General features: G+C 39.4%; 2 protein-coding genes across 4 annotated transcripts in view; one reads left to right on the top strand and one right to left on the bottom strand.

Annotated features, from left to right (window-relative positions):
- Nucleotides 1-7,634: 7,634 nt before the first annotated feature.
- LOC148362795 (kelch domain-containing protein 10-like) lies at nt 7,635-22,368 on the top strand. Its single transcript, XM_088340360.1, has 10 exons — nt 7,635-7,933; nt 11,119-11,211; nt 11,287-11,508; nt 14,310-14,464; nt 14,525-14,673; nt 14,753-14,837; nt 16,455-16,521; nt 16,603-16,650; nt 19,250-19,389; nt 21,257-22,368. The coding sequence occupies exons 1-10, from the start codon at nt 7,849-7,851 to the stop codon at nt 21,464-21,466; spliced, it is 1,254 nt and encodes a 417-aa protein (XP_088196486.1). The 5' UTR covers nt 7,635-7,848; the 3' UTR covers nt 21,467-22,368.
- Nucleotides 22,272-25,754, bottom strand: part of LOC148362794 (uncharacterized) — a 17,440-nt gene continuing 13,957 nt past the window's right edge. For 2 of the 3 annotated variants that reach the window (XM_088340355.1, XM_088340356.1), the window contains exons 17-20: nt 25,500-25,594; nt 25,346-25,424; nt 25,162-25,270; nt 22,272-23,280 (exon numbers count right to left, since the gene is read on the bottom strand). In XM_088340355.1, the coding sequence (XP_088196481.1) occupies nt 23,207-23,280; nt 25,162-25,270; nt 25,346-25,424; nt 25,500-25,594 (357 nt within the window). In that variant the 3' untranslated portion in view covers nt 22,272-23,206. The remainder of the gene's footprint in view (nt 23,281-25,161; nt 25,271-25,345; nt 25,425-25,499; nt 25,595-25,754) is intronic. The other variant, XM_088340357.1, reaches the window with a different exon arrangement.

The following is a 25,754-nucleotide window of genomic DNA, read 5'->3' as shown; positions in this document are numbered from 1 at the left end:
AGTAATGAGCAGTGATTAGTGAATGATGGGATTGAAATCAAAGATCACGTAAAATACCAAAGAGAGAAACGGCCGACGTGTCGTAGAGGCAGGGGGGGACATCTTTTTCGCAAAACCGTCACACCCTCACATCGACTTGTCCGAGTGGATCAGATTTGGAGGCGTTGTTGCGCACTGCGGGCGGCTGCTAGTCGCCTTTGAGTCTAACCCAGGCAGACTGAGCGAGGCTTATTAAACCCTGGGCTGGCTGCCCTATTCCCAGGCAGCGCAAAAGTACACTCCCTGACATAAATAGCCAGCTATAATGTTTACCGTCATCTAAATATACAGTAGCAAGTGCACACGTTAAGATGTGGCAGGCTCTGCGCACAAGTGTTATTAATAGGGGCTGACATTTTCACAGTTCATGGCTGAATCACTCTTTGCAAGCCTTGGTGAGCCTGCACATTTTGTAACACGATGCATAAAAGCTCACCCAAGGCTCCCGATGTGCTCATAATTGCGTTCAGGAGAATAGACAAAAGATGACCAACTGAGGCGGAAGTGCAATTGGACTTTTTTTTTTCTATCTATCTATCTATCTAGTATCTATCTATCTTGGTCATATGCCTCAGGAAGGGTGACCGACAGCAAGACAAACACATACAATAACAAATAAAATAAAAAGGGAAAAATAGCAAAAAATAAAAATAAATAAAACACACGCACAAAATTTTTGGGGACCAAGGCCAACCCAAAATGCCGAAACACCCAAACAAGTTAAGCACCTCGGCACCCAAGTTGGTCATGCTTTCGTCCCTCCAGATGAAACGGGACACAAGAAAGCGGCCATGTCACTCGGGTCAGGGTGACACAACACACTCTTCTGTTCAACAGCAAAGCCCAACAGCTATCGCTGGTTTACCCCTGCCGCATCATACAGGTGCCCAGTCCAAACATCCCACTATCCTTTTATTTTTATTTTTTCTAATGTCACTTATTTCATTTGCAGCTGGAAAAATGAGGGAAGCATCGGTATATGTGCTCGTTACATTTTGCGGGTGGACCCAAATTCAGAGAACAGAGGCTGGCTTGCTCAAATAGGGACGGTACAGTGGTACCTCTTTATATGAGAACCTCTAAAAACGAGAAGTTCGTTATGTGAGTTTTTTCAACAAAAAATCTTGCTCACAATAATGTAGGAAAATCCAGTTCACGAGCAGTCCCTTAAGCCACTCCTGAGGACGGCTCACCACCTGTGACTGCTTACTGCCAGCTTCAGCTCGTCCAGTTTGCGCATGCAAACTACTACAGGCAAAAAAATACTGTACTTGTATTTAAACTTATAGTAGCTACATTTTCAAGTGTGCAGTAAGTGCTTACTTATCATCAACAGTCTCTTGATCTCAGAGAGCACAGAATTCAGGAAGGGGGAAATCATTTTTCATGAGACTGTAATTACCATCCTTTGTTAAGCACACCTGCCTCCGTTCCAGCTTCCACGGATTTGGATCCACCCGCAAAATGTGACAGAATGCCCAGAACACCTAAAATACCCCGCAAGAAACTTCTGCATCCCAGTCCCTGTGGGGAGGAGAGCGTCACTTGGACACTTCTCTACCCTGTCCCGGCGGTGAGGGGAGGGTCCCTCGGTCACTTCTGCATCCTGTCCCGGAGGCAATGGGAGGGTCCCTCGGCCGCTTTTGATGCCTATCCTGGTGATAAAAAGGTCACGCGGCCGCTTCTGGCCCTGTTTCGGCAGGGACGCTGTGGTTGATTTGAGATCCGGTTAATTTGAGTTTGTTGTTCCTGGTTTGTTGTCAATGAATACCATACCCACTGGAAAAACATGACAGAAGGCCTGTTTTGTTCACATTCACATCATACAATACACATTGCATTACTTGAAGGATTCGTATTTTTCTTGGAAAATATCAACTCTATGGCGATGACGGTATGTCTGTTGCGATTGCGTCATATTTTAGAATCAAAGGCAAAATACAGTCATTAAAAATACAGAAAGCAAAACAAGAGTTATTTCCGGATTCCTTGAAACAACGAAACCCTCTCAGTCGATTGCACGTCCGCTAGCAATCTGGACTCATGCAGCCATTTATTTGCACGCCTTGCCTGAGGCCTAATTCCATCTGCACAATTCACAAGGTCCTCGGTGATCTTCGGGACAGGGCTCCCGAGCGGAACGTGGAAATGTGAGGCACGTGAACGCAACACGCGTGGATCGAAACGACTTCTAACAGAAGCTTTTGCGTTTGCACCTCGAGGCTGTTTTGCGCCAGGCGCATTCATGTGCACGTGCACGCCAACAGCGTACAGATGAGCATAAAGAGACAGAGAAGGAAGCACAGTTGACTTCATCCGCCGTTCCTCACACCTGCAGTAGGATGCAATCTCCATAGCAACAAGACTTGGCAACAGTGTGCAGAGTTGATATTTGAGGTTGTGATCTTCAATAACCCCTACTATGCTCTCCTTTTCTCCCCCAATGCAATATTTGGCAGAAATGTGTTTTCCTAGCGTAACACTAAAGTTGCTTTTGTTCTCATCATTAAATATAGCGTTAACACTTACTAAAATCTGGGGGGGGGGGGGTAAAGTTAGAGTTTAAGGGCCACATCCAGGCTTTTTAACGAAAATGGTCTAAGTTTATAGTCCATCCATCCATCCATCCATTATCTGCACCGCTTATCTTCAGTTGGGTCAAGTGTATAGTGTTGCAAAATAATGTTATAGTATTTGAAATGTAAATATCACAAAAAGCACATGATTACGTCAAATGAAATTAAAATGTATCAATGTTGAAGATATTTAAATTCAAAAGCATGAGGATTATGTTAACAGTGTCTCGGATGTTTAATATGCGCACCGTCTGAAACATAGCATACGTCAAAATCGGTTAATCTAGCTCCTGCCATACACGCTGAAGCATATCTTGGGTAACAGTCTCGGGGATTACTATTTTTTTTTTTCTTTTTGTATAGAAATGGTCTGCTCGTGAGTAGCTACAGGGAATTACATATATTTAAGTCAAGTCAAGTCATATTTATTTTTATAGCCCTTAATCACAAAAATTTCTCAAAGGACTGCACAGGATTACAATTACCTGATCTTAAACCAACATGCCAACCAATATTTATTATTTCTTGATATTCAAATGATAGCCATTTATGATGTATACTATATACAGACTGAGAGAGAGAGAGAGAGAGAGAGAGAGAGAGAGAGAGAGAGAGAGAGAGAGAGAGAGAGAGAGAGAGAGAGAGAGAGAGAGAGAGAGAGAGAGAGAGAGCGCAATCCCACGGTACGGAGGACCAGGGTTCGATTCCAGCTACCGCAGTCTCCGTGTGCAGAGTTTGCATCTTCTCCCCGTGCCTGCGTGGGTTTCCTCTGGGCACTCCGGTTCCCTCCCACATTCCAAAAACATGCATGTCAGTTTAATGGGATGGTCCAAATCGGCCCTAGGTGTGAAAGAGTGAGTGAATTCTATGTCTCTGTGCCCTGCAACTGGGACAATACAGAGATAGAGAGACAGATAGACACACACAGACAGACAGACAGACAGACAGACAGACAGACAGACAGACAGACAGACAGACAGAAAGAAATGTATGTCAGGTTGATTGGCCGGTCTAAAATTGTCCCTTGGTATGAATGAGCGAGTGAATTGTCCGTCTCTGTGTGCCCTGCGACTGGCTGGCAACCAGTTCAGGGTGTCCCCTGCCCACTGCCCGAAGATGGCTGGGATGGGCTCCAGCACCCCCGCGACCCTACTGAGGATAAGAAGAGAAAATGGATGGGCTATTTTCCCCAGATTTCTCCCCATTATCCCTTTGTGTGTCTACTTCAAAATGACTACAAAGCTAATGATCAAATTAAGTGCATAAAATCAGTTACTTTATGTATTGTCTGGCTTACATTTTAAAAAGAAATACTACATACAGTATTCGTTTGTAAAAATACCACTACAAAACGAGAGAGTTACTACCAAAATACTACTAGAGATATACTACAAAACAAATCAAAAGAAATACTACCGAAATAATATATTCTGATATTACAGAAATACGAGAAAAAAATGCTACAAAAACTACAAAAATAAAATTACAGTCATACTACAAAAGTAAATATCAAATTAAGTGCTTGAAATAAGGACCTAAAATATTGATTTGCCTTCATTGCTTCTAAAACCAATGTAGTGGTACTAATTGTATTTTAAAAAAAATAACAAAATGTAGATACTGCTCTTATATTCATTTAGAAATGAGAAGGATTTGATAGGTCACCAGGAGGACAGGCCCCTTGGCCAAATTCTTAAACCCGAGCGGCCCCCGGTTCAAAAGGTTTCCCAACCCTGTATTAATGCAAAGTAAAATTGTTTTAGAGGCCTTGGGCTCTTTAAATCCACAAGAAAATACATAAATTAGCCAAACTGATCGTATTGAATTGTGTACAAAACGTGACGCTTGATAGGGGGAAATATGCTGTGTGTTGTTTTTGCAATGGCCGACTCAAACAAAAACGATTATAAAGATTCTTAATAAACAGCTTCAGCGAAATCTTTACAGCAGGTTTGAAAGTCATATTTAGTTTTTGTACAACAACCTTGAATTTCTGCTAGCTTTCGTCTTTTCCTCAATCCTTTTTCAATATTCTTTAGCTGGACTATGTTTGGAGAAATGCAGCCTCATCATGTGCTAATAATGAGACCCGCGGATACAAATCCCACAGCTACCAGTGGATGGCTTGACAGCGTCCTCTAGTGGCTATTGGCGTGGAATTGTTTTTGTTTTCCGTTGGCCTCTTACGGGCAGGTGAGAAATTCTGGAGAAAGGTCGGCTTACCTTGATTTGCAGAGGACCCCAAGGAAAATTTTCCGAGTTGGGAAATGCAATGTGAACTTATCGTAAAGCGGGGGGTAGAAGCCTGTGGTAATGTGTTCCAAAACCCTGATACTTCAGATAATAAAGTCATGTTCATTTTTTAGACCTTAATCACAATTCAGATTCAGATTCAGATTCAGATCTACTTTATTGTCATTCTAGTACACGTGTATACAGAACGAAATGTCGATACATCTGACCCGCACAGTTTCCTTCAATGTACAGATATAAGTGAAAGTTGTATTGTATTATGGCTACGTATAGTATTTTACCATAGTGCCGATAGTGCAAGAGGAGTAGCTAACCGGATGTGCAAAATGGGCAGTCAGGTTAACAAGTCAGGTAAACAGTAACATTAACACTGTAACAATAACGCTGTAAGTACAATAGTGCAGAGAGCAAATGTGCAAGGAGTGGCAAGCTATAAAGAACTGCCAGTAGTGCAAAAAGTCAGATTAGCAGCCTTTTAGATTTAGGTTAACTATATGTTAGATTGACCATTTAAGAAGTTTCAAATAAAATTAAAGTTTCAAAATATCCTCTTAATACTGATTTTGAATTGTAAATCGTTGTTCCAACGAGTTTCTTAAATACAGTGGTTTGTAATTAGTATAATTGATCATAAATGATTCAAATAATAATTTAAATTTGTTTTAATAAATTGTTCGTGATTTAAAAAAAACGCATTTTTAATTTTTGAATTAGTTGACGTTAACAAAAAAAGTTACTTGCATGAAAATCGGTTGAAAAGTGATTTATTATCAATGTACTTATATTGGGTTAACGGTGACCGGTTCGACCAATGTGGCCGCCACATAGCACGCTAGTTAGCAGGCTGCTGACGTATTAGTCTTCGATTGACCCTTTCTACACACGTGACCTAACCACGTGACGACACCATGACGGACGGTAGTATATTAAACAATGGGCGAGGCCGTAAACTGTGGATGACAACAAAAAAAGGCATCATTGGCAATTACTAGTCAAACGAGTATTGTGCAGCTGTCAGATGAGGTGCCTTACCTTGGAGGATGCTGCTTGGGAGGGTGGGATGGAATCCCACTTGAGAAGACAGAGCTATACCCTTGCACAATAGTATTGCCCTTTACACATTGGTTAACTGCTGTTAAAAGTGTCGATAAAAATTGTTCAAACCTCATATTGTTAGAATATGATATAATGAAATTGTGAATGTATTTAATTGCTGTTAAAAGTGTCACAATTTCGTTACATCTGACAATATGACGTTTCAACAATCCTTTCCGACATCTCCAATAGCAACCAAACACACAATTTCATTATATCATATCCCAACCAGGGTTGGGTAGGGTTACTTTAATTTGATTACTTTCAATTACTTTTGGATTACTCCAATACCAAATATGCTAATAAAAGACAAAAGAAACTAAATATGAACAAAATTACTAGATTTTGTGCAGGCTTGGGGAGTAACGGAATAAGTGGAACGGCAAAAATGATGTTGGCAAGCTGTTTGGATTTATTTTCATTTTGTTTCTGTCGCATTTTATGTTAGTTTTGCCGGAGATCAAAGAGATCAAAGCCAGGAGAGAAAGCTTACCACGTGTTGTGAGTCATAATTGTATTCATATTTAGTTTCTTTTGTCATTTATTAGCATACTTGGTATTGGAGTAATCCAAAAGTAATTGAAAGTAATCAAGTTAAAGTAACCCTATCCAACCCTGGTTGGAATATGATATAATGAAATTGTGTGTTTGGTTGCTGTTGGAGATGTCGGAAAGGATTGTTGAAACGTCATATTGTCAGATGTAACGAAATTGTGAATATGCTTTAATTGCTGTTGAGATTGTCGAGGGGAATTGTTCAAACCTCACGTTGTTTGTTTGCTGTTAATAGTGTCAATAAAATTGTTCAAACCATTAAAAAAAAAAACCTTGTCAGAAAGCACAAAGGGCGCTGGTTAGAGAAACTGAGAATAGCATTAGCAATGCTAGCTACCAAACCATACAGTCTGACATATTCAACCATCTAAACTAATCGTCTAGTCTGCCTGACTTCAGTCCACACGATATGTACCACGATATTGTAAATGGAGTATCCCCATACACTGGTGCTGATCTAAAAGCTCATAAAAGTCTGGATGCTTACCAGTTCGTCACAGCTGGTAAGGGTAACTGCCGATAAATGCACCCAGAATTAAATGAAACAGCTACAAACTTTTAATGCTAGAGAGCAATACATTACAGTAATCAAGCCGAAAAGTAATCAACACATGAATTGGCATCTGATTTGCCACATTATTGGGTGAATCTTTGCAATATTACGGTGGTGGAAGAAAGCTATTCTAGTACTAGTTTTCATATGTAACGGAGCCGACTGATTATGATCGAATATAACTCCTAGATCTGTATAGAACATTTGTCTAGGTTCAGAGCAGTGCTTGAGAACAAACCAAGACAATGAGCTGGACCAGCAATCAACATCTCGTTCTTTTTCTGCGTAAAGGCGCAAAAAGTTAAGTGTCATCCATCTTTGTATCGGAGTAGGGCAGGCCTCAAGATTTCTACAACTTAATGAAGCAGTTGTCTCCAGGGCAGATTCAACTGCCGTGCACTCAAGTACCTCTTGCCGTCCGTCATGGCTCTCATTCTGCCACAGAAGGTATTGTGACGTCACGTGCAGAGGGTCAATAGATATCTGAGTCTCTCAATATCATACACTGCCCCTTTAAGCGTATACAGTAAACAATGTTCCTCTCGAATGAGAAGCAAAAGGGTCCTCTCCTCTGATTTGTCAGAAGCGATCAGCTGACCGCGGTGCTCCACGATCAAGCAGCAGCAGCTGGCGTGTACGTTCTTGCCTGAAGCAACCGCATTCTTATTTCTGATCATGTTTCGTTTCTGATGGTGTTTCTCTCCAAGAGACGTTTCTGGGGGTCGTGGTTTGAATCCCCGGGTGAAATTTCTTATTTTGAGCCCCCGCCTCGTCATCATGTCGACGCCGGTGCAGGACGAAAGCTGCAGTCAGCTCAATAAGTTCGAGAAACTGTCGTGGAGGCCCTCCAGTCGAGATTCAGGTGTGTAAACAAAACAAGAGGAACAAAAAGAAAATCTGAGATAACATGGTTTCTTTTTGAGTAGTCGGTGTTATCATCATCTGTGTTTTTGTTTAGAGCGTTTCCGTCTTTTCGTATGCATGCAACTTGCACTTATGCTAATGCTAGCCACGTCAAAGCCAGTCTCTATTGTTGTTATATAAATGCAAATTTCGAACACGTCATTTCAAATGAAGGGGCATTAACGTTTTGGCCTCTACTAACATGCACCTGTGAAGTATTTCGCAATCCAAGCTTGGTTTATTATTATTTTGCATATCAAGTCATATTAATTTGTATAACCCTTAATCAAAATGTGTCCCAAAGGGCTGTGCAGACCACAGATTATTGCAAACTACAGACTATTATTACACCATCCCCTAATCTAAAACCTACATGAGGGCAAGGAAAAACTCAAAAACCTCAACGTGAGGAAAATATGAAATCTTGAGAAGGGACCGCACATGAGGTAACCCGCCTTCCAGGATGACCAGGCTGCAATGGATGTTGCAATACAAAGACATCCTCAACATGAAATATAAGTTATTCATAGATAGATAGATAGATAGATAGATACTTTGTTCATCCCCGAAGGGAAATTCACATTTCCAGCAGCATCCCTGAGCTGAGAACAATCGAGAACAATCGAAAATAACACGGGAGCTGCTGGAGTGGCTGCCATTCGTGACGGCGCCGGAAGAAAAGATTCAATTTGAATCATGTACAAACAAACAAACAATTGAATCATGTACAAACAAACAAACAAACAAAATATTCATGTTTCAATAAGTGGAGTGTTAATAAAATGGGGGGAAAATAATTTCTGATACTGATATAACCAGGTAAAACTAATTTTAAGTTACCTGTCCAAATGAATGTTGTGCCATCTCACCTTTCCCACTCTCTCTCCTCTCACCTTTCCCACTCTCTCTCCTGCAGTTGACTTGCTGCTGCTCGCTCCTGAAACTAATACTTACCTCTTTGTGTATTGTGCAGTCCCTTCTCAAGTTAATATGCACAAAGTAACACAGAACAATTCACGTTACAACTTTCTTCAAAAATAATCTTATGTATATATATATATATATATATAAATATATATATATGAGAATTAGTTCAGGATGTCCCCTGCCCAAAGATGGCTGTGATGGGCTCCAGCACCTCCGCGACCCTACTGAGGATAAGCGGTGCAGATAATGGATGGATGGATAAAATGATTACTTGTCTTTGCGACTCGAGTCCGTCTCAGGTCCAACCAAACTGCCAGGTCTTTTTCTTTCAATGGTTCCGCTGTCATAATCCAGATGGTTGTTGGACGAGGGAACAGGCATTGAGAACATGCCAGACACATTGAAGTCCACATCCTCGGGAAAGAACCATAAGCAATAGCATAGAATTGTGTTTTAAGCCTAGATTCAAACAATTCCACTGAGGTTGCAGATCAAATCTCAGGGGCCAGAGCATTCCACCAAGGCCCGAATGGAGAAGGCCCTCAAACCTGCGGTTCTCTTCTTGGCTCTTGGGATCACTAGTAATTTCAATACTGAAAAGTTAAAGCATATCAGTCTGGTAATTCGAAACAAATTCATTTTGTGGCTGATGCATGTATTTTATTAAGCAATTAACAATATGACGACCTGCGTAACAAAAATGTTTAGTTTGCCTATGTAATTTTCTTTTTCTATTTAGATTACCATTGCATATGGTAAAAGTCTGTAGTTTACTATTTCATTTAGATATCTTCTTAAACATGTTAGCTCATATCTCGTGAAAATATCCAACTTCTTCTAAACTCTACATCAAATATATAAATATAACTTTTAAAAGTATAACGCTGTTATAACCTTGCCTGTTTTTTTCTTTTGTGTATTATTTTTACTATTTTTCTTGTACAGTGAAATATATGTGCACATTTGTTTGAGGAATTTGGGGCAGGAAATATTTTTAGTTTGTATTCATTTATTTATTCATTCATTCACCTTTTTCTGTGTGTCTGCGGATATGACAGAAAAAAAGGGAACGTTTCTTATGGTACCTTAAATGTTCTTAGATAGCTCATAAAGCAGCATTTTGGTGTCTGAAAACAAATTTTTGATTTGATTTACCCGTTTCTAGATAAAAGGCTTAATAGATTTCAAAAATATTGATTATTTTTGCATTTAATTATATGAATCACAATATATTGAGATTACAGTTTAATGGATTTTTTTAAATTAAATATAATCACAACTGGGGAGCACGGCGGGGCAGTGGTTAGCACACGTGCGGCACAGTTCTGAGGTCATGAGATGGGACCTTCCTTTGTGGAGTTTGCATGTTCTCCCCGTGCTTGCGTGGGTTTCCTCCGGGCACTCCGGTTTCCTCCCACATTCCAAAAACATGCAGTTCAGTTCAGGTTAATTGACCGATTCAAATTGTTAGGTGTGAATGAGTGAGTGAGTAAATGAGGCCGATATTGGTACACGCAATGTCAAATGATACCGCTCATCCATTATCTGCACTGCTTATCCTCAGTAGGGCCGCGGGGGGGCTGGAGCCCATCCCAGCTTCGAGCACTGGGCAGGGGACGGGCCAAACTGGTTGTGGGGCACACAGAGACAGACAACTCACTCGCTCATTCACACCACATTTAGAAACAAACAATTAACCTGACAGCCATGTTTTGGGAATGTGGGAGGAAACTGGAGTGCCCGGAGGAAACCCACGCAGGCACGGGGAGAACATGCAAACTCCGCATGGGGAGGCTGCGGTAGCTGGATTTGAACACTGAACATCTGCACCGTGGGCCTGCGTGCCAACCCCCCAGCCGCCGTGCCGTCCTCAAATTATCTTAAAATAGTGCGGAATGCAGATATCAGTCTAAGAACGCTGCTCGGCATCAGTACTCACTTTTTCCTGGAAATGGGCAAATATCTTAAAATGTTTTGCATTAGTACACCTAATCAATTTTCTGACCAGAGTCTAGGCGTTTACTAACATAGCTGCTATTTTTCTGTGCAAGGTTGAATACGTTTAAACACAATTCCGCTTAGATGTCTGTGAAAAGTGTGCCGAGTTCACGCAACCACATAATTCCGGCATTTATTGTGCTAACTGTCACTTTAAGGGTATTTTAGCAGGTAACATGGATGGGATTTTAACTTGACCACCTGAATTGTGTTCAATAGGCTTGAAAATGCGGGCACGTTGGCTCCAGGCTCGCCGACTCCTATCCCCCGCGTTCCCTAACCTGCGTATCCCTAATAGATTTCTGAGAGAAGGTAACTCTTTTGACTTGACTTGACTTCCCAAACTTCCTCTAAAGCCGATTTACTTTTGTGTTGAAATATTTTTAGGGCCTTGGGTGCCCTCGGCCCGTAGCGGACACCGCTGCGTAGCGGACAGCACCCACTTGTATGTGTTTGGCGGCTACAACCCGGATTTCGAGGAGGCGGGCGGCGCTGAAAATGAAGACTTTCCTCTCTTCCGGGAGTTGTGGAGGTTTCATTTTGCCACTTCCACTTGGCACCGTGTTCAAACGGAGGGTTATATCCCCACGGAACTGGCTTCCATGTCCGGTAAGGGCTGTGAAATGCTCTGTTGTGGATACTGTGAGAAGGGCAATTTATAAATGAAATGTTGTGTGTTACTGAAAAACAGTAATCGGTTACTGGTTACTTCATTTAAAGAGTAATTCAGTTACCCTCCAGATTACTGACACCGAAAAGTCACTATCTATTTGAAGCGGCAGTAGCTCAGGAGGTAAATGGCTTGTCTTGGGATCAAGAGGTCGATTCCCGGCTCCTCCGTGTTATATGTCAAAGTGCCCTTGGGCAAGACACTGAATCCCTAATGCCCCTGATAAGCAGGTAATTGTCTTGCATGGCTGACGCTGCTATCGGTGTGTGAGTGTGTGAATGGGTAAGTGTGAAGCACATTGTAAAGTGCTCTGATAGATCTTCAGTAACTTGAAAAGCTCTATATAAATGCAGACCATTTACATTTACATTTTTATCTAGTTACAGATCACTGTAAAACCGCTTTAACCCCTTAACGTTTCGACGCCCAGCCGGTGGGCCAGGCTGCTGTCACCAGTCACTGAAATAAAGCTTGAACTCTTGGGACTCAAGATATGATGACAACTATAAAATGTACTCATCACAGAAACCTCACAATCAGTCCGAAACAAGATACCTGAGAACTGTAAAGCCGGTATAACCCACCGAATAAGTGGAATAGTATTTCGCTCATGAAACGATTCTTCACAAAAATGGTCACGTTACTTTCTCGACATTCCAGTGAATCCAACTGTGTAAAATAATTGCACCAAAACACACGATAGTGCCGACAGATTAAAAAAAAAAAATCCGCCTCAAAGTATTCTTGCATTGTTTGACGGTCCTTTTTGTAACCACTTGGTTTCACTCCATATTTCCCCTTTATAAATAAATGGACTTCTCAGTTGATCAAACAACATGGGCGTTAGCCTGTAATGTTTTGAATGACACCAGTCTCAGCAGGCCTTTTTTCACGGTCCATTGCCTGCGATAGCCTATGAGTGCCTGTATTGGGAAAAAAGACGTGACAAATTTGGCTTTAAAAAATTTAGCCAATGATGACTGCTTCAAACTTTGATTCACACATTGATTAGCCAATGCAATTTCCTGAATAATTTATGCAATTTTACAGGGCGTATTTAAAGTCAGAGCCGAAAATGAGCGTGCGTAATTGCAACTCGGTACCTATTTTTACACAGATTTATCACGCGCAATTGTGCACAGTGAATGACTTCTGGAAAGCATTGTCAAACATTTACAACTCTTTCACAATGTCTAATAGTTGGCCAAAGTAAAATTCCAATGTGCAGGCGGCTTTAGGGCTGTAAACTGGTAATTTCCAAATGGCCACTTTTGGAAATGCTTTGACATAACTTAAGAAAAAATTGTCGTTTTTCAGATTGTGATCAAATTTGACCTGGGACCATATAAGGCTTCATGCTTTTGTACCAGCTGTTTTGCAGCTAGGATGCCCATGTTAGACTCATCTGCAGCCGTGTGATTGCAAAATTCTGGCTCGAATAAAAAACCTTTTTCTGTGTGTTCCTACTCCGATGACTCAATGTTAGTAGCACTTGCAGTGATTGTTTCATTTTCGGACAGAACTTCAGCGTGTTACCTTTCAAATGAGACAAAAAACGTCTCCATTCTCCAAATCGTTCAACCAAAGCATTGAATTTACTTTGGGTACATTGGGATTTTGGAGGAATTAAAATGGAACGCCAAGGGGTTGACGTGTTAGTCCCAACACTGGTTATTTTTGAAGAAAAATATATCAACGTGACAATTTTAAGCAGACTGAGTGTGTGTGTGTGTGTGTGTTCGTAAATTCAAGTTAAATATTGAGGGTTTTTTATAGACAGAGAGAGACACACCATTAGGAAAAAATTCAACAAAACCGCCAAATCTCCCTTCCAGACAAAAGCTAATTCTCCAGCGTATTTCTTCCCTGTGTGACATGATTTTATAAAATTCATGATATAATATTAATGCCAGTGTCTGTGTACCACATCGATATAAACATACCATTTGAAATATGTCACTCTCCCACAGTTATTTAAGAGTGTTGAGGCTCGTTGTGACCTTCATTTTTGTGCTAAATAAGGATTTTTTAAAAAAGGTGCGAGCAAAGTTCTTTTATAAAAATGTCTTAAAATACTGCAAACGAGAATGATACTGACGTATTAAACTCCGGCGCATTTTGCTCTGTGCATTTTTATTTTTAAGTGTCTTAAAAGTGACTATATATTGTTTAATGAGCTTCCATGTAAAGGATTCCTTACTGACGTACAGCCAAAACTGGGTCTGTTGGTGTGACATCCTGACTGCAAACTATAGTTGAAACTCAACTCTATTTATATTGAAAGCCTTTGTGGATTTAAGTCAAGGTCCGTCCGGCTTTGCGCATACCAAAATTCGGCTTTATGCCCATCAAAAGCGGAATGCTACCAAGGGAATTTTCAAAATCTAAATGTGATCAAACTTTAGTCAGTGTTTCCGTAGTACCGTGGTCAGCAGATCCCCCGAAACACGAAAAGTCTCCGGTTTGAGACCGGGTGGAAACATTTGTTGGCCTGGAGAGGGATTGGAACCAGCGGGATGTGCTTACCCAAGACACACCCCAGGAAATGGTGTCCCTAGGGCCCTAGTGGTTAAAGATCCACTTACCCATCCCTCTCATAAAAAGAGCCATAGGTTCCAAAACCTTGCTACAGATTATCTTCTAACTAGATTTGAACTTTGCTTACATGAGTAGATGATTGTGAAACATTCTCAGAAATTGGGCTGGTTATTAATGTCATTTATTATTTTTATTTTTATAGCTGTCTTCCATGGTAACAACCTGCTCGTGTTTGGCGGCACTGGCATTCCATTCGGTGAAAACAACGGAAACGACGTCCACGTATGTAACGTGAAATACAGGCAATGGAACCTGTTGGGCTGCAGAGGGAGCAAGCCCAACAAGATCTACGGCCAGGTAAGTCTTAAAAGGCTCGTGTTTAGCAGAAAACCCACAACCACCCTTGTCACTTTACAGGCTATGGTCATTATAAACGGTTGCCTCTACGTTTTTGGAGGGACAACGGGGTACCTTTACAGCACCGACTTGCACAGGTTAGACTTGACTACCAAAGAGTGGAGCCATCTCAAGCCCAACAACATCCCTACTGATTTACCAGAGGAGAGGTGAGTATACAAATCAGCCCAACAACAAAAAAAAAAAGCATCCAAAAGATGTGATCTGGTCACATCTGTTACATTACAGGTACAGACATGAGCTAGCTCACGATGGACAAAGGATATACATTCTAGGAGGCGGGACTTCCTGGTCATCCTATCGGTTAGACAAGGTAACTTTTTGTTAAAATACTCTTCCTTGTCATTGATAACAACGTAGTGAGAATTGTTTACAACAAGATTAGACGTGGCACTCCAGGATAAATGTTATAAAATACTTAAAATAAAAATGAGACAAAATAGAATGTTAGGATAAATAGGCAACTATTTACAAGGTAGTGCTTGAAGACAGGCCTATGTTTAAACTGCATTAAAAAACCCTTGACATTTCTGTAAAATTCGCCTAAAATCCCAATCCGAGACGTTCCCAAAGTAAATTGAAGGCTGTTCTTAACTGTTTGGAGCATATTGACCGTTTTGGTCTATTTTGAATGGTGAGATTTTTTTCCCTAAACTGAAATAATCACTGCAATTGGAACACACAGAAATAGGTTTTTATTCTTGCCTGATATTTTTTGCAATCAAATGCCTCCAGATAAGTGTACCATGGGCGTCATAGCTGAAAAACAGGTGAGACAATAGCTTGAAGCCTTACCTACTACCTTGTCATATTTGATCACAAACTAAACATTGCATTTTACACATTTTTATAAGGGTTGGTTCAGTTTACGACACTAAAAACCTCTGCAACTTTGTATTTTACTTTGGCCAATTATTTTTAGATATTTTGAAAGAGTTGTAAATGTTTAGCTTCCCTTTTCGCATCTCTGTCATTATTGTGCACACTTGCGCGTAATTATGGTGCGTAAAAATGAATCCTGAGTGGCGTTAAGCACATTTATTTTGGGGTCTAATTTGCATTCACTCTGTAGTCCGTACATCCTTGTAGCGTTCTTTTGAGAATTTCATTGGTTAGCCAATGTGTCAATAATCATTTGATTCAATTACTGCTGCCTATAACCAATGTGTCAATAATCATTTGATTCAATTACTCCTGGCTAAAGTTATGCTAAAGGAGGCGAGGCCAGTTTTAGTAATTCAGTCCTTCTTAGGCTAATGCAGGCTGGGGACCGTAAAAAAAGCCTGTAATTTGCCAACAGTGGCAGCCTCCGACCTTTGAATTGATGACGGCTATATTGGAAAAAAAAATTGACGAGTCTGTTTATTTGTAAACAGGAATTATGTGGCAAAACAGGTGGAGTTCAACAAGGAACTTCCAACAATGCAAAAATGCATTTAGGCATTTTTTTTAATCCGTCGGCATCATTGTCTGCTTTGGAGTAAAATATGAATACATGTTTTTCACTGCGTAGGTATATATATTTTGTCAGTCTAGTGTGCTTGTTTGGGGCGGTGATGTCCCAAGGGAATAAAACTGCCTCTGAGCTTTAATCTTTTTTTTTAAGGGATCTGTAGGGTATGTCCGAGAGCCGCAGGTCAAAAGAGGTTGTATCCCGGTACGAGGAGACCTTAGCAATGTTGTTGGCTCTGCTGTGTTATTGCGAGCCAACAATGTCCTCCAGACTAGGCAGAGAGAAGCCGATGATTTTCTGGGCAGTGTTGATGACTCATTTGTTCAACACAAATCTACTGAATAAACTTGCATCAAATCCAATTTTTCCATTTAAATAAAATAAAATGATATGAATGTATGAGTCCTTCATTATGAAAAGTAGCACTTTATGTATAAAATGTAATTTAAAAAGGTCCTTAATTCGTGTCTTTTTCAGATTCACGCATATAACCTGGAAACTAATTACTGGGAGGAAATTGTCACCAAACCCCACGGAAAACTAGGTTTGTACGATAATTATCCAAATGGTGTTTTGCTAAGGTCTCTGTATCTTATTGTCATCATTTGCATTTATTTTATGACAGGGTATCCTGCTGCCCGGCGCTGTCACAGTTGTGTGCAGGTTCAACAAGGTGAGTTACTGTGATATGAAAAAGTATGTAAAGCCTTTTAGAATTTCTCACATTTCTGCATGAAATCACCATCAAATTTGTTTTGATCTGTGTCAAAATCACAGATGGTAAAACATGCTTTAACTTAAATCACCCAAACATTTCTAGGTTTTCATATTTTTATGAGAAAAGCATGCAAACAATGACGAAAGGGGGATGAACAAGTAACTGAACCCTCTTCCTCATGAAACTCTCAATCAAAATCTATTATTACTTTAAAAAAATGTAGGTTTCTCTCTTTCTCTTTCCCGCCAGCCCACTATAAGCTCTTTCCGTGTCAAACGTTTCTTTGAATAGGAAGTGCCGTTGACAGCCAGAATTTGCCATTTTGACTCGTATTTGAAGACCTACAGAAAATTTAGCTCTGTAGCTATATAGGCATAGGGCACATCAAGAAAAACCTTCAAATTTTAGTTTGCTATGCTTTTATCTTTTACCATTGTGTCGTAAACAACAGTTGAACATTCCTGTTTTTTAAAAATTTGTAAGAAAATGACTCTGCGTAAAATGATTCATTTCAAGTAGAACTTTCAACCTGATTATATTTATATATATATATATATATATATATTAGATTCCTAATATCTAAACAATGGTTTCCATAAAATCAAGGGCATTTTGCTTGCAAAATAACATTTTATTGCAAGAACACTGAATTTATGCATGAACGAGCCATGAACTTTGCATGAATTATTCAGCCCCCTATGTTTCCGGTGTTGCAATCTTATGATTCGGGTCGTCATGGCGATCGCGGAGGTAAACTAAACATCATCCCTCTCCGTCCCGACTATTAAAAATGCACTTTGTCATCTTTTTCCGAAAGATTAAAGCTTTGAAGCGTTAACAGTCTCTCCTGACATCGTCACTTTTATCAACATACTATCGGGCAGGCACCTACACACTGCTGTATCGAATGTATTACCCTGTACAAGAACGAAACCAGGCACTGAGTGTTGAAAAAGATCTGATCAAGCCCACCCCTGCCATCTCGTGGTAATTTATCATACTGATATCACTCAGAGAGGCTCGATACCTACACTAATCATCAGCACCAAAGCCTTTGGAATAGCTTAAAAATACAAAAACGGATGTTTATGTTTTGGAACTCGGGGACAGTGCTTCTGAAAACCTATTTATACGTTATGGCTCTTAATGAGTTAAACACACACCCATTAAGAATTGCCTTTATAAAAAAATATTGTCAGAGCCAGTGTTCGCTCTAAGCTGCGCGCGTGCGCAATGGCGCACTGCTTGCACATTCTCAGCGCACAAGAAAATCAAGCCAGCGCACAAAAATCAGGGCTCAAAATTGCTAATTAAGAAGCGACTTAAGTCAAAGTTACAGTGCATGAAGGTAAAAATACATGGGTTCCCCTGACGTTGTGTCCTAAATGCAGTATTTTGAGGTCAATGTCTAACGACGTTGAAAAGTAAAGTCAGTAGAGTTTGTCGAGAACCGGCTTCTTCGGCTCGGCTCACTAAAAGTAACCGGCTCTTTCGGGTCCTAAGCGGCTCTTCGGGTTGTTTTTGCTTCTTTAATCCCAACATGACCAAATATTATGTAAAATTATGCACAAAACGACTTAAAGGAAGGGGGGAATAGAAGAAAAAAGAAAAAAATACCAAAATGAAAAAGTAGTGAAAAGCTGAGAAAAAAAAAGAAACAAAAGGAAGAGAAAAAAAGGACAAATTTAGAAAAAAGACAGACAAAAAGAAAAGAAATGTAGGAAACAAGTAAATAGAGAACAAAAAGAAAAAGTAACAGCTCGAGAAAAAAACACAATGAGATTTTTTTTAAGGAATTTAAAAAAAAAAGTAGAAAAAAAACACTGAAAAAAGAATAGTTTGTGTTGCATTCAAATTATTTCCAATTATATCAAGTGAATCTTGTTGCCAAAATTGTACTTCCACTAAAAAATTTGATTAAGTACGGTTCTGTATCTTACAACCGACTCAATATGCCCCCAAAAATGTTAATATTATGCGACAAAATATATCAGGAAATAAAAAGAAATGGATATCTTGTGAAAGAATTGTAAGAACAAACGACGTTTGTAGGCCATACAACCTTTGCAATAGTAAATGAGTCAATTCATTCAAAAGAGAAAAATAATTTTGCATTGCCGGAAACTCAGCAAAATGTAACTTGATGTCAAGTTTTGGACATGTTTGATAATTAATTATCTTGCCACACTTGGGATTATGGTTGCTCACTGTTGTTTCAAGCGTTGCTCACCGACTTTGTGTGAACGCTCAGACCCGTGGAAAATTAGAGGGAAGATTGGTCAGAGCGCTAGAGCTGTCTGAAGACCTGCCATCAAGAATTGCTGATCTGTGTAAAGCTGGGAAAGGATACAAAACTATCTTTAAATGTCTGACCGCTGTGGGATTTTGATAAAGCGTAGATAACATTTGATGATTGTATGCAGAATACTGAGAAATTCCACAATTTTCCATACCACCATAGTTCCAACTTGACCCAGATATAATATTATTTCCTACCTCCATTGTTCCTTTTTTTCCTATAACGCTTCTTTTACTTCTCTCTTTCCCTTTACAGAGGTGTTTATATGTGGTGGCTATGACGGTCAACTGATCATGGCCGATCTGTGGAAACTACACCTAGCTACTTTTCAATGGACGAAGCTTCCTGCTGTCATGCCAGAACCAGCCTACTTCCATTGCGCTGCCGTCACGCCAGTGAGTCATTGCAATATTAAATGGGTAATGACGAATTTGCCTAGCATGACCTTGTTTTCCAGACTACAAGTCGCGCCGGAGTATAAATGTGTGTAAAAATGTGTAATAAAGTAGGAAAAAAACATAAGTCGCACCCAGAGACTATAAATCGCATTTTGAAAATTATTTGATAAAACCTTACACCAAAAATATACATGTCATCTTGAAAAGCAATTTAAAATAAAAAATAAATTTAAAAAACAGACTGAATGAATAAGTGTACAGTTTTTTAACATTCCAGTTACGTGCATATCTCAGACACGCTCGTATACGTTAGAAACGACGAAACATGTTGAGTTATTCAGATTACTCTAGCATAAAGAACATGCTTACCAAACTATCAGCTTGGCTCAATCCTCTGTATCACTTTTACCGGTTAAAAACTCCTTCAAATCGGAAGGAAAACAATCAGCTGCTTCCCTCTTTCGCCTTCTATGTCGCGGTCAAAGTTGAAATGATCAACACTGGTCTAGACCACCCTCTTGCAGTTAGGTGTGAAAATAACATGTGAAATGATATACCTGGTAAAAATGTGTTGTGAATACTTACCAATCATTGTTATTGTCGCCCCTGAAGCACATACAAACAAAATTCCAAAAACAAAACAAGTTAAAAAAAGATGCACCAAATAATTTAGTAATTGGTAATTTCCTATGTTTTGCAGGGGATCCTTGCAAAACGCATAAATTATCAATTAAAATATTCACAGATTTATATAAAAACTAGTAAAATACAAAACAATTTTAGATTTTTACACACTTAACATATGTCTAAGTTTAGCTATATTTTATGCTGTTTTCCTCATGTTGAGGTTTTTGAGTTTTTCCTTGCCCTCATGTAGGTTTTAGATCAGGGGATGGTGTCATAATAGTCTGTGGCTTGCAATTATATGTGGTCTTTGCAGCCCTTTGAGACTCTTTGTGATTGAGGGCTATCCAAATAAACATGACTTGACTAAGTCAGACAAAACTACAAAATCACTAAAATTAAGAATAAAATATAAATTTGAAATATTAATTCTTCAGTGCTTAAACTATGATAAAATGCAAAAATATATACTATATACAATTCTTAACCAATTTAGAAACATCTTCTGAAAAGTAAAACATAATCAAAAGATCAGTTGTCTTAAAGATTGAATGCACTCGGCTTTGGAGCAATCAACATCATTAAAATGAGTCCAAATTAGTCTCATTTTTCTGTATATTATACGCACAGAGCCTTTATTGTGTTTATAAACATGTGCGACGTGGTGAAGCTGCACATGCTTTGTTGAAGCAGAACGACAGCATGTCAGTTTAGAGCAGCCCATTGACACAAAAAGATCGAGGATTATAGAGGGGCGGCAGTGGCTCAGGAGGTAGAGCGCTCGTCTTGGGATCAAGGGATCCCAGTTCGAATCCCGCCTCGTCCGTGTTACATGTCGAAGTGTCCTTGGGTAAGACACTGAACCCCTAATATACCCCCAATAAGCAGGTTAGCGCCTTACATGGCTGCAAGGCCGCTATTGGGAAATGTGGAGCACATTGTAAAGCGCTTTGGGAAGTCATTGACTTGAAAAGCGCTATATAAATGCAGATCATTTTAGATCATTTCATTTCATAACAGTGCAAAATAGCATAAAGCATGTGCTAGCAGCAAGATGGCGACTTTATTTAGTTGTCAAAGCCAACAAAAACATTCTCTTGTTAAGTGCTGGATTTGTTTTCCTTATATGGTGCTGAAAATATTGAAAATGGTCTTGAAAGTGCTTGAATTTGCCCATGAAAAGGTTGTACGAACCCTGGTTTCATCGCCCATGCCTTATTTGTGTTTTATATTTCCTCAGGCGGGCTGCATGTACGTTCACGGCGGCGTAGTGAACATGTCGGGTAATCGCCGCACGGCTTCTTTGTACAAAGTGTGGCTGGTGGTTCCGAGCCTGCTGGAGCTGGCCTGGGAGAGGCTCCTAAAGACTGTGCCTCACTTGCCTCAGCTGTCCAAACTGCAGCTGATCGACCTGGGATTGCCACACACGCTCATCCATCGGCTCAAGTAGGAGGAAAATCCCACACAGAGCCTTGCATGGTGAATGCCCCCTTTGATTTTCGGTTCTTTTAGCACTCGTGAATGTTTTTGATTCTAGACATTCTGTTCAGCTCAGCTCGTCTGAACTGATTTATTTTTGTGACTCGTGATTTTATGGCCTCGATAATCCTGCCTTTCATTCTTAAAAGGTAAACGCTGGCGTCTTCATTTATAAATGTTCTATTTGTTGTATCGTTTAGTTTTTTTGTTCTTTTGGGTTTTTTTTTTCAACAAAACTGCATGTAACTGACTAATAAGAGTACAGTGGGAAGGGTGGAGCGTTACATTCAGCTGTGATAATTCCAGTTCATTTTTTATGGCATCACTGTGACTTTTCTAGTGCCTACTCTCAATTTAATTTTAATCGTTCACTTGCAAAAATCTTTTTGGTCACGTCTCCATCTGGTGCCTTTCGAATGCTAAAAATTCTAGCGACGGTGCTGGATACACTTCCAAGCTAAGTTCATCTTTTCTGTTTTTTCCGATCACTTTCATGTATTTTGTTTTTAATAAATGTTGCCATTATATGTAATATTGAACATTGTTTTATTATTTATTTTTTAACATGGTTAAAAGGTACTGAATAAAAAGCACATGTTTTAATTGTATTTTTACTTCTTGGTACACATTGCAACAAGTTTTATTTTTCACATTGCCACTTTGTTGCTCTATGTAATATAATTGTGTCGCGTCGGTGTCAGATGTTTTTGTGACATATGTGACCTCTTCTGCATGTCGGCATGCCAATGTGCTGTACACAAATGTTTACTGAAAGGGACATTTGATGATGTATTTTATTTTTTATTCCTGTTGTGCAATAAAAGTCGGGCAGACATATTTTTTTTCAAAATACAAGACTTGTTTTGAGTGGTACCACGTTTTCTAGCATCAATGTTTCTAGTTTTAAATATATTATCTTGAGGTAGAAAATACTGCAGATCGTATATTAATTTAGCTTAAGTCAAGAATACATAAATTTGAGTGCCCCACAGAATTGAGATGCACATTAAGTAACGGTCATTACAGTGCTGAATGAAATAAAGCTAGCACCAATCCTAGAAACATAACAAACAAGAATCTAGACCAGTGGTCACCAACCTTTTTGAAGCTGCAAGATACTTTTTTTTTTTTTTTTAGTAATTAGCATGAAGAGCTACCAGTTGTATAGGTATTTCTAAAATAACATGTTATTGCTATGTTATTACTTAATTATTGAAAGTGGGGTTAAAATAGTCTCATTCAACCAATGAAACTTGCGCGTTAGAAATAAAGTCTACCAGAAAATCACAACAATCATCACTGGTGAGCTATTTTTAGAACTAGTCCATGGTCTACTCTGCTATTCTTAGGAAAGCTACCTGTTTCCCGTGGACCAAATGTTGGTGACCCCTGCTCTAGGCATGAAATAAAGAAGACATTTTAAAACATGGAGTAGTAATTGAAATAGTTGCGTATCGGAGTATAATGTTATACTTGTGTCAAAGTATCAATTTGTGTGGTTTAAAAATAACCACAATAAAAGGTAAGTACTAATGGGTAAAATTTCACAATAAACTTGAAATGGACCGTAACAGACAAAAGTTTAAAGGTCAGAATTTTTATAAAAAATGAGTAAGGTTTATCAAAGATCCTCTTTGGTTGTGTTTTTTTCTTTGTATCAGTAGTACTTATTACAGTAGCATAGTTTTTTTTGTTGTGTTGGTTCCCGAAGTCAGCAGCCTGCTGGCGATGGGGCAAAATAATAAAGAGCCAATAGAATCAGATACACCACGACCAGGGCTGTACCTGCATTAAAAAAAACAATGTTAGAAAAGGGTCATATTTCATTTTTCGAATACTGTACTAAGTAGCTGGATTTGATCCCATGACCTCAGAACTGTGCGGTGGAGGCGCTAACCACTCATCCGCTGTGCCGTCGTATCTAATTCTATAATAACTTAAAAATGTCTACAGATTCTACCTATCACTGGTTTGGGTTTTACACATATAAAAATGTGGATTTTTGCTCATTAATTTGTTTACTTTTACCCATACTGAATAAAAATGAGATCTGTTCCGAATTACCTTATTGGTGTATCTTAAAAAGCATTTAATTAAATGCGAACGGATTAAAAAAAATTGTGATTCTTGGCTTCTTGAAAAACAAATCACAAACCTTCGCCCATCCCCATTCTATCATGTACAGTGCACAGACAATAGCGTATTTTTGAACAGTAGACCCTCAAGATGCGATATGAATTTGTTCTGAGGTGGGGATCGCAAAGTGAAATTGCTGTAAATTGGGTAAAGAAAGCTACAGTATTTAGCTACTGTAGGGCAAGTAAGCCCATCACAACGACTACTCTATTTTTCCTTGTATCCTTTTTGTGTTTTGCCACGGACCTGAAAAGACCCATCTTTACACCTAAGACCTTCCTCCTTTTTTTAATATTTCAAAGACTCTCCTTCTTCCTATGCATTTGTTTTGTCAGTAATACGTTTGCCCCTTTTATGTTTCATTCCATCCTTTTGGTTGTGAGTTTTTATTACTACAGACAGAACAAACTGAACTTTCGCATTCCACTTCTTTGGGGGTTGTGGAATGACTGTGCCCCCTGATGGACAGTCCCTGGACGTACCCAGGTCTCATCACAGATACCAGAAATCTTCAGCGGATTACAACCAAGTCTGATAACCTGAAGTTTGTAATCATAATTAAAACTTTCTCGACTATGTATAATTCATGGTGAATGATGCGACTTGTTCATAACATGAGTAGTGTTTAGGATATGCAAATGTACTAGATACTTAATTAGCCGCCCCCATTGTCTTCAAAAACAATCCCCGCCAAAAAACACGCTTTACCCCAAATCCGACCCCTAGAGTGTAATTTTGACAACAGGTAATGGTCCTATAAAATGGAGCAGCATACAGGTTTCAACTCTTTTCTTGCCTGTTGGTCAGACAACGCGGAGTACAACTGAGCCATAGCCGAAATAAGATCGCTTTAACGGCTCGTTGTCCCGTGCTTCAAGTCTGACAGACCTCACCAGTCACCAACACTGTATTTCGGCCGAGATGTAAATTTTCAAGATTCTGAGAACCTTAAAGGTGACGGTCGCAATTTTCCAACTCATGCTGCTCGGTTCAAGGGCGGGGTAACTTTAGCGGAATTGCCCGTACAAATTAATATCCTAAATTAATCGTATCAAAATAGAGATCCAGTTCCTTTTAGATAATATTAACGTCTTTTGTTAGTGCCTTAGTCTAGAGTCACTCAGCCGTTGGCTAATTCCCTTCCCTTTGCCACGTTAAAGACACGCTCAGTTGGTTAAAAAATTACAATACTGCGTTGCAGACATGCAAAATCTTAAAAAAAAACAAGATTCTAAACTATACAAACAGAAGGGAGATACTTTGGCCAATAGCGTATCAGCATTTTTGTGATGCCGTGATGCAAACCAATAGCAGACCAGCATTTTATAATAATAGACGGGCATTTTAGAGACTCAACTCTTTATAGTAATACCTGCAAACTTGATGTTGTATTGTAGGGAAAGTGCCATAAAGGGGGGGCGGAAAAACATGTTGGTCTACACCATAAATTGAAAATGTCGTTAGGCGGGGACGGTATATCCTGAGGGTCTACTGTCTTTGATGGTCATCAAACTACACTTCAACACTTACCTTGAAAATAATCTGACTTGCCATCCATGAAGATGTAGTTGACCAGAATGACGCTGAAGATACTGGTCCATAGATGCAAATCGCTGAACAACAGCACAAAGCCCACATCCTGAACAAACAAAGCAAGTTATTTAATTCCAATTCAACAAGTGAATGCTTCACATTAACATTGAGAAGAGCATACATAAAAGATGTTGAACAAGACGAGAATTGGAATCTGAAGCATGCAGACCTGCACGGCGATACAGCTTCCCACTTCTAAGCTGTATGCAAAAAAAAAAAATAGAAGATTGAAATTGCCATAATTCACATTTAAAATGTGTTTTTCATGATGGTACCTGAGACTTATATTGTTCTGAAGTGCAAACTGGATACCATTGACAATCTCGGGAATCTCGGGGACCATGGCGAGAATTGTCACCCCAATAAAATACTAAGGAAAAACAATAAGAACACACACTCTGTGAAGCATTCCATAAAAAAAAAAATCAAGCAAGCCAGTACACCATTCTACTATGGTGGAAAGCAACCCAGGAAAATAAGTTGTTTCTAATAAAGTAGAATTTTCTACTGTGTATCGACTCTGTACAAGA

This window comes from Urocampus carinirostris, chromosome 7 (assembly GCF_059441175.1).
Source record: "Urocampus carinirostris isolate Australia breed hairy pipefish chromosome 7, RoL_Ucar_1.0, whole genome shotgun sequence".
Classification (NCBI taxonomy): domain Eukaryota; kingdom Metazoa; phylum Chordata; class Actinopteri; order Syngnathiformes; family Syngnathidae; genus Urocampus; species Urocampus carinirostris.
The sequence above is the reverse complement of the archived record's forward strand: the minus strand, read 5'-3'. Positions and strand labels throughout refer to the sequence as shown.